Raw genomic sequence first — 13538 nt, 5'->3', positions numbered from 1 at the left:
AAAGTGACAGCTAGTCAGCACCATCGTCAGCATGACTCGCATCCTTAGTTACTTACATAACGTTTGGCATTAATTGAATTTCTCGCCATCTGTATTCGTAATTTTCAACTATTCAAAAAGAACCAGAATCGAAACGGAATTTGAATATAATAATAATAAAAAAAAAAAAAAAGTAATAATCCAGACAGATTTAATATTGATCTTCAGTTACTATTCCCAAAATAATTAGCAGAACCATTGAAAAAAGGAGTCGAGAACTTTAGTCATAACTGCGGTCATCATCTCTTTCTGAAAAGTATATTTAAGATAACTGAGGAAACAAACAGATAAAGGGGAAAAAACTAAAATAAAACTTTGCCTAGTCGTGCGTGACATTTTACTGCCCCCAAATGAAGAAAAGCGATTAGGAAAACTTATGTCAGTTCATTTATTTCTTGTAGTTACGAGTTTAATGTTTTTTTGTGAAACAGAAGATAAAAAATCTGTATAATTATTTTTTGCAAGCTGTCAAGACTATGAAACATGTATGATGATGTGCTAGGTGGAAGAACAATTTAGTGTTGAAGTATTGATTGTTGAGAAGCTACTTCACCTGGATAACCTGTTCCCCCGCTCTAAACTCGATGCAGCGATCTTGGGCACAAGCGGTTTATGTCGCGCTCGTCAAGACTTAATCGAACTCGGACATCAACACTTTCATCAATGACCCAAGTGTATATTCCAAGTCAGCGTTTCCAATCTTTGTATTATTTTTTAAACTAAAATTTCCCTTTTTTTTATCATTTGGTAGAACGGCGGTTGGTAGAACTTTCGCTATCCTCCTCAACCAAATTAGGTCACAGTCTACAGTCCTGTTAAATAGTCTTAACGATTCCTGGACTCCGCACTGCGTTTTCATACAAGGCGTAAGATTAATACGCTGACAGTTTACAACAAAAAGAGGAGAATTGCGATATTCTTTGTTTGTAGTGAAACTGGACAGTGGCATGTACAACAGGGCCGATTTGCATTCCGCCGTTGCAATACCTCCGAGTATACTCACAGGTACTACCTACTTGAATTTTTCACTTTTAAATTCTTGCATGAAATATAATGAAACGCAAGGAATTGAGGGTAACACTATGCTATGTCATTAGCTGAAAATGTCATGCGTCATTAATCATACGAGCCCTTACTCTCTTTAAAGAGACCCCTTACAGAAGAATATAACGCTTTGTATTCTTGGCAATCTTTTCCTATAATAATTCTTTAACTTTACTTACCTACTCATCTCTCACTGTCATGTGTCAATGTCACAGTCGTGGCTAAGATGGAGTTTGTGCCGAGCTAACCCAATCAGTCCATTCGCCCCTCAGAAAGAGTTCTCAAAGATATTTATCTTTCGTTTTAATGTCTCATATTGATTTTAAGGTGTAAATTGTGAGTTGCGATTTTTTCAATCTCACTTTCTCGGCCCTCTGTTGGGTTCTTGGATGGTTGACTGGTTGTTATCCTGTCGCGTTTCGGGTGCTGTTTAGCTACACTTCTTTGAGAATTGGGAATTTCCTGTCAGCTCTCAGCTGTCTGCATTTGATTTAGTCGCGTGTTCAATGGCGTCATTTGGGGCGGTTCTCGTTTACTGATTGAGTGCTATGGATTATTTTGGTTTCTGGCGTTTCAGATTAGGTGATCTTGTGTTACTTAATCTTTGTTATTGTTGATTACTTACGGATTGTTCTTGTACCTTTGTTTAGGTTATGGAGTTGGTGGTATGAAGTTATTGGGGCATTAGATTTGGATTTAGTATGGCTTCTGAATGAGGCACTTGTGGTTTAGGTTGTCCAATTTACGATACTTGTTACCATTCAGGCTTTTAATTTTTCTTATAGTTAGGTGTACCTGCATCATTCTTTGTTTCATGAGTCATGACAGACTCGTTTGTGATAGGTTGATGTAGACTGGTGATAATGGCCGTTGGTAGTCGGTGAAATAGGACTGAAACGAAATAGGACTGGTAGAAATAGGACTACTTTTTAGGACTAGTCCAATTAGGACTGGTCGAAATAGGACTACTTTTTGCAACTCATTGTTGCCAGTCCTATTTCTACCATCCACTAGTCCTATTTCTACCTGTCCTATTTCAACAGATAAAAGATCTGGCATCATTGTCGGATTAGCCAAAAGACAATTGAAACGTATATCCGGCACCGTTCATATACTATTCAGCCAATTAAACTATGTTAGTAATAGTCCAGTTCGTTTTTCATTTGTAACTTGTATATTTCAAAACTTTTTTAACTTTTTTTTTATAAAAAGGTTGAATACAATCATGTTAATAAAGCCCATTTGTTAGAAATATCAATTTGATATGCAATTTAAGGTTTATTCGGAAATAAGATATTGTGTTAAAAGTTTCGATTTTTACGGGACTGACGCGCAGCCCAAGCCGGCCAGAAGGGGGGTCGGACGGGGGGGATTGCACGTACCCATGGGAGAGGGGTAAAGAGAAGGGGGGTTTACCTGGGCCATACCATACGGCACCATCTTTTCCCTATTGCTAAAACGTCAACGGTGATATAATGGTTAGCAATCCGTTCTATCATGCCAATGGACTGAGATCGAGGTTTGATTCTCAGTCAAGGCGAGATAAATAAAAATTTAATTTTGAAAATTTTATATTACAACAGCCTCAGGTACTGTAATATCAATCGATCACAAATTGCATTATATAAATCAATATCTATGGTAATGAATAGCAAATTACCATTTGAACAATTTATTTCCTTCCTCTCAAATCAGCAATGGTGTATTGTTAATCAATTCGAGTTTCGAATTTTTGAAAAATAAAAATCGTCCAAAAGCTTCCAGCAACCACGCAATCACGCAAAAATCACACACATAACGGCAGTTTTCTAAATCAAAAATAGTTTACTTATGGAAAGCGGAATTGTAACAAGATTAGTTACGGCAAATACTCCAAGGAAATATGTCGAACCAACTTAGTCTCTCACTGGAAGAAATCCAAATGTTTTTTGACGATGTACCTGCTGCAGCTTCGACGCCATTGGAGCCTTTTGCAGGAGTAGTAGACTCCATTTTAGTTTAGTCAATTTGAGTTTTTTTTCTATTATATTTGCTATTCATTACCATAGATATTGATTTATATAATGCCATATGTGATCGATTGATATTACAGTACCTGAAGCTGTAGTAATTTAAAATTTTCAAAATTAAATTTTCATTTATCTCGCCTTGACCGAGAATCGAACTTCGATCCTCAATCAATTGGTATGATAGAACGGATTGCTAACCATTATATCACCGTTGACGTTTTAGCAATAGGGAAAAGATGGTGCCGTATGGTATGGCCCAGGTAAACCCCCCTTCTCTTACCCCTCTCCCATGGGTACGTGCAATCCCCCCCCCCGTCCGACCCCCCTTCTGGCCGGCTTGGGCTGCGCGTCAGTCCCGTAAAAATCGAAACTTTTAACACAATATCTTATTTCCGAATAAACCTTAAATTGCATATCAAATTGATATTTCTAACAAATGGGCTTTATTAACATGATTGTATTCAACCTTTTTATAAAAAAAAAAGTTAAAAAAGTTTTGAAATATACAAGTTACAAATGAAAAACGAACTGGACTATTACTAACATAGTTTAATTGGCTGAATAGTATATGAACGGTGTCGGATATACGCTTCAATCGTCTTTTGGTAAATCCGACAAGGATGCCATATCTTTCATCTGTTGAAATAGGACAGGTAGAAATAGGACTATTGGATGGTAGAAATAGGACTGCTCGTAAGGAGAAATAGGACTGGCAATAATGAGTTGCAAAATGTAGTCCTATTTCGACCAGTCCTATTTCTACTTAGTCCTAAATCGTAGTCCTATTTCTACCAGTCCTATTTGGTTTAGTCCTAAATCACCGCCAATCTGGCCGTTTTTTGGTTGACACTTCTCTTTTGGGTGTGAAGTGCTTGGAGCCCTAGGAAAAGTCTGGCTTGTGGATCAGCTCAAGTGATGGATTGATTGTCAACTTAATAAAGTAGGTGGTGTTCAACTTTAAAACTCACTAACAAAATTATAGTAATTACTAAAATCTGATATTTTGCAAGTGTGAAAGGCTAAGAATTGTGACTAAACCCTCATTTATTCTCTTTTCAGGCTAATAATTGATTCTCTGCATTAAAAAAAATGGTGTGTGAAAAGGAAGACATTGAGGTTATTGGACTGTTCAACAATGCAGGTAGTGGCATTCACCTCTAAGTTCTGTACCAACTTGATAGTAACTCAATTTCCATCTTTTCAACAATCTTTCATAAATTTCCAGGTCTCGTCTGGGCATCTCATGCTCCTGTCGGCTGCTGTGGCCATTACGTAAACTGTCATACATAAGGACTCCCCCTTCATGACTATCCTCCGACTTATTTTCTCTACTTGCCCTCAACCCCCCATGATGCTCCTTGGCACCGCCACACTATTGTTGAAGGGCGTCTATCTGCTGAGCATCACAGACAACGCCGGAGACTTCCATCTGAGCCTGAGGTAAATCTACATTGACACGGAGATCGTCTAAACATAGTTTACCTCATCTTTTGTTTCCTAGGACTCAGCCCCCTTCCGTCCGTTGGATTTGACATGGTCTCCTGCGAGGAGACGCTGCTCAACGTCATCCGCTTAGTGTGAGTAACAGTTGTTAAGTACATGAAAGAGTGAAATTATACAGACAGACCTGGGAATGAGTGAGAGACAATTTTGAGGGTTATGTGAGGTAGCAGGAATCGAATCAGAGTCTTCTTTCGAGTTTACGTTCAAAATTAAATGTGTTGAGCTAGAAGTAAAGCCTCAGAAGTTTTGTGGAACTAAGCTTTGCTTATATTGGTTAGTTTAACATTTCGGGATTTCATCAAGTCAACAGCTCTTTCGTTGAATCATATGTAATTAGTTATGATAGTGCAATGTGAAATTGTTTGTACTCAAGATAGGCAGGTATCAAAAGATTGTCTTGTTTCTCCAAAGAGTACTCTACAAAGTTCAAATGAATGTGTATTTAAATCTCAAATCAGTCATTAGTTCTGTATCAAATTTTGTTTCAACAATAGGTTTCAGATAAGGTTGTCGTTAGAATATTTGGGTTGACTATCTGAATTAATATGATGTAACATGAATTTTTTAGTAGTAGTGTGTTTAAGTTAGTCGAGTATTTCCATTGATGATGCTAAAAGTTAATTTCATTTCGGTTATAGGTTTACGTTTACATAGCAGTGATGTTGCTGTCCAATGCGGCGTGTTGCATCCTATATGCTGGTGAAAAATATTTTTGCATCAAGTTATACTTCACTGTTCCTTGGTGCTGGTGCTAAGCTACGGAAGTTACGTCCGATATTTGTTTGTCATTTGTGTCTATAGTTTACCGTTTATAAGTTAAAAAGTAACAAAACAGAAACTCGGGGAGGTTTATGTCGAACAAATAATAAACAAGCCTTCGCGATTGGGAAACCAACGAGGAGGAGGTTGGGGGATATAATTTAAATTAAACAAAAGAAGTTGGGGTTTATTGACCAATTATTTCGTTAATCAATATAACCGTATAAAAAATACCTATCCATCCTTTCCTCAAAACCCATAATCTCTTAAACTTTACACTTAAAACATATACCTATCCATCCATTCCTTAAAACCTATCATCCCCAAATCCCAGAAACCTCACATTAAACACCCTACACATATATAGTAATTGTAACTTGTATGTATTTTAATAAGTAAATTAGTATAAACGAAACACCAATAATATTAATTTTGGAACATACACAACATTAAAAATTCAATAAACAGTGCGTCCGGTTCAATACATTTATTTTTGTGCGAGTTTTTTAAACAAGCAATACGTCAGCAAATGTGACAAAAAGCGAAGGTTCATTTTTGAGGAAAGTGTGTCAGACGGTTAAACAAATTTCTACTTTAACAATCTCGTGTAGAACTTTGCATCGAGTCTGCTGGTGCACATTACGATTCTTTAAATTTAATTATTTAATTTTGATTAAATCGTTTTAGATTTTCTTACGATCTAAAACAATTTCTAAATATTCTAAAAATTGAATTATATTTTTGGTTACTCACAAATTTTTTAACACATCTCCTAAATAATCAAACTTAAAAGAATCGTGATGTGCACCAGTAGACCAGATGTAAAGTTCTACACGAGATTAATAAAGAAGAAATTTTTTAACCGGGTGACACTTTCCGCAAAAATAAATCTTCGCTTTTTGTCTCATTGGGTGACGCATTGCTTGCTTATACTCGCACATGCAGTGTCGGCGTAGATCCAGGGAGATTACCTGGAAATGGAAGAAGAGAGAAGAGTGCGAGGCAAGTTTTACTGGGGAACGATTAGTCATACTAGGCTTCCGGGTTAGACTCATGACCCTCTAAAAGTTTTCGTCGGATCATGGGCCTTCCAAGTCCCCGTTCGACCAGAGCCCTCCCCTCCTCCTGGTTTCACAGCGGGTGAATGACCACCGGCGGGCGTTGGTTAGTGGTTAGTTAGGGAAACGGGGCCACAGAAAAGAAGGGAGCCCAGATATGCACTAGTAAGTTAACTAACAACTACACAATTGATCAGTCTTGAATTACAGCATTCTCTCGTCGGTTTCCACCAATGGATGAAGTTCATGACAAATAGCGAAGGAGTGACCCTGTAAGCAGAATGAACATTTACCTCAAATCAAGAGGGCCTGTTTAAGGAAGTAAAAAGGGAGATTCAAGGGTAGCAGCCAACAGGTTAGCAAACAAGGAACCTTGTCTACTGTTCTATAAAAAAAAGTCTGTCATGTGAATTTAGAACCTGTAAATGAAAAAAAAAAATTAAGTTGCCTTGTTTGTAATTTGTGTCATCAATGTGCTTGACGTCTATGATCTAAAAGAATAATTAAACAGTTTTCAGTTACACTTGAAATTTTCTCTTAAACATTAGAATGTTAGATAGACGTAAGTGCAGATCAATACTTTAAATACATTTAAGACTACAACGAAAAAAGTTCAGTAACATCACTGACATGACAAGTGAACTTACATATGAAACCACCGATCAGTTATCCAAGGTTCTCTATAAGATGGAATGAGAGATTAGTCCATGCTGGGTGGTGATCTAACAAGTCCAATACAAACAGCAGATAATTATGATGAATCCTAATAATGAAAGATGAGAAGAATTAATGTTTCAGCAAAACTGTAATAAAGCTAGTGTTGGTTGTTACAGTACCTGTGTCATTTTGATGGCACATTCAGTAGAAATATGATTATGAACAAAATAGTTGACAGTAGGCTGTGAGCCTGTGACACGACCATTTTACGTTTCCCCCTGTAAATTGATGAGAAACATTAAGGTTATCCAACTTATACACAGAATAGAACACATCACCGACAAGTTACTGACAAAACCACTCGAATTTCCCTATGAATTCATTAGTAATTTTCGAAGAAAAGATAGCTTAACTTTTGACAGCAACCGCAACCGCAATAAGCCCATGACTGAGACAATCAACACGCCATCTATTTGACAAGTCTCAAAACTCAGTTTTTGAAGGACTGTTGTTAAGATACTTACAAAACTTGAAACGCGATTTTTTGTTTAGTAAAACCTAGCAATTAATGCTTAGAACTGTACAAAGAACAAAGCTCACTTGCTAGTTTAATGCAAATTTTCCGGAAGTAAACCAGAAGTAAGCTATAGCGCCTTAACAATTGAGCTACCGACAAAATAAACCAAATATTCGTGATCTCCATGAAATTTGGGGTCGATAAGGTGTGATTTAAACGAAATCCAAAATTTGGCCAAAATCGAGAATTTTCCTGAGACATAGAACTGTATTTCACGACGGCGTGACAAAGACATATCATTATAAAAGAGAAGTAGATGTACGATGGGGAATTTCAATTGACTAGGCGAAGGTAGACGAGAGATGGAACAATGGAAATAATATGCAGAGCGATGAAAAACGAGATATAAAACACTACGATGCAACGATACAGAACAATTTCATGCAGTACATGCCATATAATTACAAGTAAATCCATTAAGGAGCCGGAATATTGGCTTCCTGGTCATCCCCATGTCCGTGGATGTGGCGATGAATGATGGAGACAGATCCCTGGATGGCCATCAGACGGCACTTCCTCCGGAGGCGGCGCCAAGGAGCCGGGGGGATGTTGAGGGCGACGGCCACTGCGTTGTTTGAGGGGAGCCAGGATCCCAAGGCGCCAATAACGAAGGGCAGAGTTAACCCCAGGCAGCTGTATTTCTCTATTTTTCTGGCATGGCCAGCGTCGAGGGACTCGGGAGCATCGAAGGTGATGGTGAGATCAATTATTGTTGGTGGGTCGGTCGAGGGGATGACTATGTCCGGCCTCAGGGTTGAGCCAGGGAAGACTCTGTTGACAGACGCTGCATGGCCGGCCCTGGTGATGGTTTTCACAATTTCCGCCAGCACGAGGTCGTGTCGGCGGCCAATGGCCGGAAGATTACTGCGGCAGTGGCTTGTTACGTGTGAGGTAGTCTCGGCATCAACCTTGCATCTCCTGCACTTGGTGTTGGGAGCAGAGCAACCAGGATTCCCGAGGAGCGGAAGCAGGCCGAGGCGGCTCTTGTGGATGAGATTCCACTCGTTGAATGAGAGGCAGGTCCGATGAGATGAGAGGCGGGCAACGTCGTTAGATGGGTCGAGTAGTAGCCCCCTTGCTACCCTGCCCTGATGCAAGGCATTTGTGAGGGAGATTGTCCAGCGTTTCCGGATGACTGAGCGGAGGCCCCTTACAGCTTTCAGTGAGAGGCAGGAGACGTCGTCGGCGATCACTTTGGTCGATTCATCGCCGGATACATCGATCCTAACTTCAAGTCTTCGTGCTGATTTCCTGGCACGGGACCAGGTATTGGAGCCACACTTGTAGAAACGGGTGTCGTGGAGTCCGCCTTCTACCGAGCCAGAGAGGTAGTTAGAGAGGGGCAGCGGAACAGGCGGCTTGCCGTTGAATCCCCTGGAGATGTTTTGGCTGAGCTGGGCTCTGGCAGTGAGGCGTACCACCGGATCGTTGCTATCGAGGAGTTGAGTGGCACGAGCGATGATCCAGATGTCCGAATCTTTTGCCAGTTGAGAGGCACCTAAGCCGCCAGCCCTGCGATCGGAATAGAGGAAGCCGTTATGAGCAGTGTGGGGGACGTTGGAGACAAATCTAAGAAATTCAGAGCAGCGAGCGTCCATCTCGCCCAGGAAGCCACGAAGGACCCGCCCTGTGGCAAGATGATGAGAGAGAGACGGAAGTAGGTGGGCTCTGAACACTTCCAATTTTTGCCAGGGCGCCAGATCACAGTCAGCTAGCTTGGTTAGCTTGTCAGGCAGATCGGAGACGGGGCGGAAGGTGAGACGAGTTCCGAGAGGGACCCCAAGATAACTCTCAGTTTCGCCCTCCTCCAGTCCCCGTAGAGACGAGCCATGTATGGTTAGGTGTGTGGAGTGTGTTGCCTTTCCTTTCGAAATTGCTAGGAAGGAACATTTCCCAACGTTGAACCGGAGTCCAAGTTTGGCCGCCACCACAAGCATAGCGTCGAGAACGGGCTGGAGCTGTTCCGGGGTAGTGCCGATGAGAGAGACGTCGTCTGCGTAGGCTGTGGCTTTCAGCATGGAGCAAAAAAGGGGAAAGCCAGAGTTGGAAGGGGCCTTTGCGCAACGGATGAGTGGTTCAGCTGCCAGGTTGAAGATAATGGAACTGAGGCCATCACCTTGTCGGACACCAGAAGTGGGATGAACGGTGATAAGTTCTCGGCCAACCACAAACTGGAAGATGCTGTCGGTGTAGATGTCGGAGAGGAGGTCTCGCAGCACAGTCGGAATCGGGAGGGACGCGAATAGCTGGTGGAGAAAGTCGTGGGGGAGCGAACCGAAGGCATTGGCAAGATCCAGCCAACAGATGGTGAGGTTGCTCTTCTTCAGTTTCGCCTCCTCAATGGCCGACTCCAGAAGCATGGTGTGTTCCTGGATCCCATGCACCCCAGGAAGAAAGCCTTTTTGCTCCGGTGAGAGCCAGTCGCAGTTGGACGCCACTGTGGTAAGGCGAGTGGCGATGGAGCTGGAGAAGAGCTTGTAGATGGTGGAGAGGAGCGAGATGGGCCGGAAATTGGCGTAGTCGTCCGGAGAGCCTTTCTTGTACACCGGAATGGTGCGGGCAGATTTCCAGCAAGTCGGGATGCCGTATAACCAAACCGCGGCGTACAGAACCTCCAGCAGCCGTCCAGACGGGTCAAGACGTTGAATATCTTTGTATTCGACTCCATCGGCCCCGGGAGAGGTGTTAGATGCCCTTTTGAGCTTGTAGGCAATTTCCTGTCTCGAAGGTGGTAAGGAGAGCAAGGAAAGATCATCATCCGAAGGAGGTGTCCAAAGGCACTCGTCGTACGCGGCTCTAGCTACCAGGATGTCATCTGGAGGAGGTCGGGGCTTCTCATAGGTGGTCTTGAGGAAGAGAGTTGCAGCTTCAGACGAGCCAGTGTAGCTCTGTGAAGTTTCCCCCAGCACTTTGCGGACAGCTCGCTTGGGATATCTCTTGAAAAGAGCCTGAAGTTTGCTGGCGGCCGCCCATCGCTTGGCGTTGTTTTTGCGGCGAACCCGCTGCTGCTGTCTGGACTGCTGCCTGTGTGGAATGGAGCCAGGAGGGGTCGTCTGAGGGATGCGTGGAGGACGGGTGGCCTCGCTGCTAGGTGTGTCTTCCTTCAATGTGAGAGCGTGCCAGTTAGTAGCAAGATCAGAGGCAATCGTGTCCAGCTCAGTCCTGGAGGAGCAGTTCAGGATTGTTGGGGCCCAGCGCTCATAAAAGAGGTCGGCGGGAGATAAGGCATCTTCATCTTCGAGCACTCCGCCGTCCAGGTCGTCGAATGATGACTCAAATGAAGAACTGGATGCGTCGGAGAACGGAGGAGGCGTGGTATCTGACGGAAAGAGTGGAGATGGAAGTGCCAGATGTTGATCATCTAGGTCTCCATGGGAGACGCGTGTAGGCTGAACGATTGAAGGTGGTCTAGGAGATCGACTGGTCGGTGTCGAAAAGGGCCGAGCTTGTGGAGGAGAAAGAGCCGGAAGTGAAACGTTGACGCCTGCAATGCATGCTGTTTGAGTGACGGTGGAAGGAGCAGGATCCCGGCGGGGCCTGCCAAAGCGTGCCGTGGGGGGAGAGCAGCCTGAGTGTGGTGATGGGATCCATGAATCGTCCCTCGTCTTGCGAGTAGAAGTGTCATCAGGCGTCTCGTAGTAGGTTGGCGCAGGAGTCTGAGCAGGTGTAGTCCTAACAGTATCCATAGAGGCACAGTTAGCCGCCCCAGCCAGGGCACCATTCCTGCTGGCCTGTTTAGCAGCCGCACGGGCAATGACAGAAGGGTAGCAGCGGTTGGAGCAAAACTTCTTCTTGTCGTTGTGGCAGATGAAGGTATTTCTGCAGGCACTGTTGCCACAGGCTTTCTCCATGTCGACGGATAGGCGGATGGCCAGAGGCTGCCCCGATTCGGTGAAGTAGAGTCGGAGTAGAAGAGTCGGTGTAGTAGAGTCGGTGTAGTAGAGTCGGTGAAGTAGAGTCGGTGTAGTAGAATCGGTGTAGTGGAGTCGGTGTAGTAGAATCGATGTGGTCGAAGAGAGCTGTAAATGGAGAGGCGGCTGGCGCCCAGATGATCAGTAGATAGTAAAATTCTTAAAATTTAGCTTGCCCGAGGAATAAAATAAAATAAAATATGATGATGTGATGATGAAGGGAGCATCGAGAGACTCCGTAAGTTAAAGTTAAAGTGGCTTTATTCCTAGATGCCAAGTGTCATTCCTGCATGCCCCGGTGGCAGCTGCCATCTAGTGGCGTTGTTGGAGTGCTGGATGGAGGCCACCTGGTGGAGAAAGTTGAAAACTCGGGCCGTAGCGTGGAGCAGAAATCAGAATTAGCAAATTCAGATGTATGAGAGGATGGCTGGGTCAGCTCCGACGAGAATCAACAATGGCGTGGTTTGTTCATGCAGAGAAGATGATGAGCAAGCAATGTTAGAAACTTGCCCATGAGTTGAGTCCAGTGGAGCAGTATCAGCCGGGGCAGCAGTGCAGTCGCAGTCGGAGCAGCGGTGAAGTAATAGCCTCGGTGTAGTAATGGGGCGGCCAAGAATAGTCGGAGCACCGTAGAAAGATTGCTGAACTATAGTTCAGGAAAATTTTCAAAACCGGAAGTACGCGTACGTAAAAAAAAAAACATGAACTTTACCACAAATTTGACGAGGATCACGAATATGTGGTTATTTTGTGGGTCGAATGAATATTTACTGAACTACTGATTGAAATGAGAAAACCGGAAGTAGAAAAAAAAAACACATTATCAAAAGTCTAACAAGTGAGCTTTGTTGCTGGAACAGAAACTGACAGTTATCACCCAAAATTTTCTTGAAGTAGCATTGAGAAAATTCTTCAGAGATGTAAGCGTATTTAAACTGTCAGTGGAAAATTATCAAAAGCTATGCCGGATAGCGTCCGAAAAAAGAAACGTTCAACAGTAAACATGAAAACAATGTCCGCTTCTCTCTAGCTCGTTGACACTCAATTGATTAAGAACTAACAAACAAAGGCAAATAATTGTGATACTCACGTAATATTCTTCCCTCCAAATTTATATCTCGTCTTGACTTCTTCACCAAAAAGCCGCACCAGCAGTCCAGCACCGCACTCCGCAGCATCACACACACAACAGACGAAATCCTCAAGGTATAATGCTTCTACAACGAGGAGAAGCCGAGAAGACAGTTTGAGAGACGAAATAAACAACTTAGTGTACTGCTACCTTTAAGTATCACCTTTTTAACTTCACTCCTTAAATTGCCTTACTTATATTAAATCTTTTGTTTTCTCTTTAGGTTTCGATGGCCATTGATGTTCAGTCTGTGATGAATGAGGAGATGATGAAACTGTGAAAGGTGTGATTAAAGCTGTTGCTGCTGCTGCTGTCCTCGTTGTCACAATTCTATGTGTTGTTTGTTAATTTGTCTGCCATGTCAAACCTCTTCCATCTCTACCACTCAAATCTCATCCATGCATATTCAATTGAGACAACCTGATCTTACACCATCTCGGAGTGATTCAATCGACAACTGCTGGATCAAAAAACTTTCTGCGCCAAACAAATAATATCGCTGTGTTATTATCGTGATTGAGGGGGCAACAGGCCCCTGCCATCAAATAAAATTCTCTCTTGTGTCTTTTTTCGGTGCAGTTGGTGTTAGAAAAATGAAAATAAAAATAAGTTGGGAAATTTAAGATAAGACAAATATACATTGTATTTTAAATATTTCATTAAAAAACATTACTTGTTTACAATCTTATTGACACACACTTATGTTTGGCATCGCTCTTCATACATATTATAAACTTACCTTAATAAAACTAATTTTATCAATATGAAATATTCCATTTTCCTTGCAAAGTTCAGTCAATCAAGACAGGGGGAGACTATGCCTGCTCGATTGACTGTGTCCAGGGCTGC

General features: G+C 42.5%; 1 protein-coding gene and 1 long non-coding RNA gene across 2 annotated transcripts; both read right to left on the bottom strand.

The window, feature by feature from the left end:
* Positions 1 to 6869: 6869 nt before the first annotated feature.
* Positions 6870 to 7340, bottom strand: LOC124326834. Its single transcript, XR_006915883.1, has 3 exons — positions 7249 to 7340; positions 7060 to 7175; positions 6870 to 6903 (listed from the first exon to the last, which is right to left on the bottom strand). It is a non-coding gene; the product is annotated as an uncharacterized LOC124326834 (long non-coding RNA).
* Positions 7341 to 8062: 722 nt separating this feature from the next.
* Positions 8063 to 11497, bottom strand: LOC124327714. Its single transcript, XM_046786712.1, has one exon. The coding sequence runs from the start codon at positions 11495 to 11497 to the stop codon at positions 8063 to 8065; it is 3435 nt and encodes a 1144-aa protein (XP_046642668.1).
* Between the last annotated feature and the right edge of the window lie 2041 nt (positions 11498 to 13538).

This window comes from Daphnia pulicaria, chromosome 2 (assembly GCF_021234035.1).
Source record: "Daphnia pulicaria isolate SC F1-1A chromosome 2, SC_F0-13Bv2, whole genome shotgun sequence".
Lineage (NCBI taxonomy): Eukaryota > Metazoa > Arthropoda > Branchiopoda > Diplostraca > Daphniidae > Daphnia > Daphnia pulicaria.
Note: the sequence above shows the minus strand (reverse complement) of the source record. Positions and strands in the feature narration are given on the sequence as shown.

What these genes read in the sequence shown, in the direction of transcription:
- LOC124327714 (XM_046786712.1), bottom strand. Translation starts at nt 11,497, where the DNA reads ATGGAGAAAGCCTGTGGCAACAGTGCCTGCAGAAATACCTTCATCTGC.